This window comes from Tupaia chinensis, unplaced genomic scaffold (assembly GCF_000334495.1).
Source record: "Tupaia chinensis unplaced genomic scaffold, TupChi_1.0 Scaffold000245_1, whole genome shotgun sequence".
Taxonomy (NCBI): domain Eukaryota; kingdom Metazoa; phylum Chordata; class Mammalia; order Scandentia; family Tupaiidae; genus Tupaia; species Tupaia belangeri.
This window is the reverse complement of record NW_006159723.1, coordinates 222,304-223,183: the sequence shown is the minus strand read 5'-3', so window position 1 is coordinate 223,183 and position 880 is coordinate 222,304. Positions and strand designations below refer to the sequence as shown.

At 58.2% G+C, this 880-nt stretch overlaps 1 protein-coding gene across 1 annotated transcript in view; it reads right to left on the bottom strand.

Annotated features, from left to right (window-relative positions):
• LOC102476311 (glutamate receptor ionotropic, delta-2) overlaps positions 1-673 on the bottom strand; it is a 909,022-nt gene extending 908,349 nt beyond the window's left edge. The window contains exon 1 of the mRNA XM_006148786.1: positions 430-673. Coding sequence (XP_006148848.1) covers positions 430-517 — 88 coding nt within the window. The 5' untranslated portion in view covers positions 518-673. The remainder of the gene's footprint in view (positions 1-429) is intronic.
• Positions 674-880: the final 207 nt, after the last annotated feature.

Below are 880 nucleotides of genomic sequence, written 5' to 3'. Positions count from 1 at the left end.
GATCCAAGGGAGCTCCCCCCGGCCCCCACCACCCTGCTCCCCTCGCCTCACAGGTGACACCTCGTTTCCCCCCAAAGATCTTTTTTTTTTTAAATGGAGCAAATGTACATCCGGGAAAAAGATGGAAGGTAGAGTCAATTAAACTTCCTTTCCCCCGCACTTCGAATGCCCCCGCGCCCCCAGCACACGCGCACGGCGAGGTCAGCCCAAGACCCCCCACGCTGCCAGCCCACATCCGCGACTCGGCGCCAAACACCGCCGGGCTCAGGGTCCGAGCACCCCACATCCTTGCAGGAAGCCGAACAAGTGTGCGGGAAGGGCAGGCGGGGGCAGTGGACTGGGGCCACCTTCAGCCAGCCTCGGCGCCGGGGGGACAGGCCGGTGAACCCACACGGAAAAGTATCCGAGAGCAGACCGACGCGTTCTTACCGATGTGAATGATCGAATCCGCATTCGCCGCGTCCCAGGTTCGAGCCCACCAGACGGACAATACCAAAAGCAAGGGGAAAACTTCCATCTCCTTCGGAGGCGATTCTCGTGGAGCAGAGATTTTCTTCCAGTGTATTTTTAAAACACCAGTCCAAAGAGTTGGAGGTCACGAGAGAGTTTACCGCGGCTTTTTCTTTTTTTCCTCCGAAATTCCTGTTGCCAGAGCAAAGCCTTTTGTCGTCGCCGAGGAAGGCAGAGGGAATGAGAGAAAGAGCCCAGCCTGAGGAAACCTCCTTCGCGAAGCCGTGTCACTTGGAGGGGAATTTTGGCATCGCCAGAGTTGTTTGCAGTTTGGCTTTTTAAAAATGTATACAGCATCGGCTGTTCTCGGGCCGGCGGAGAGGCTGGAGCTCAGACCATCCCCGTCGCTGCGCGGGGGCCGCGGGTCTCC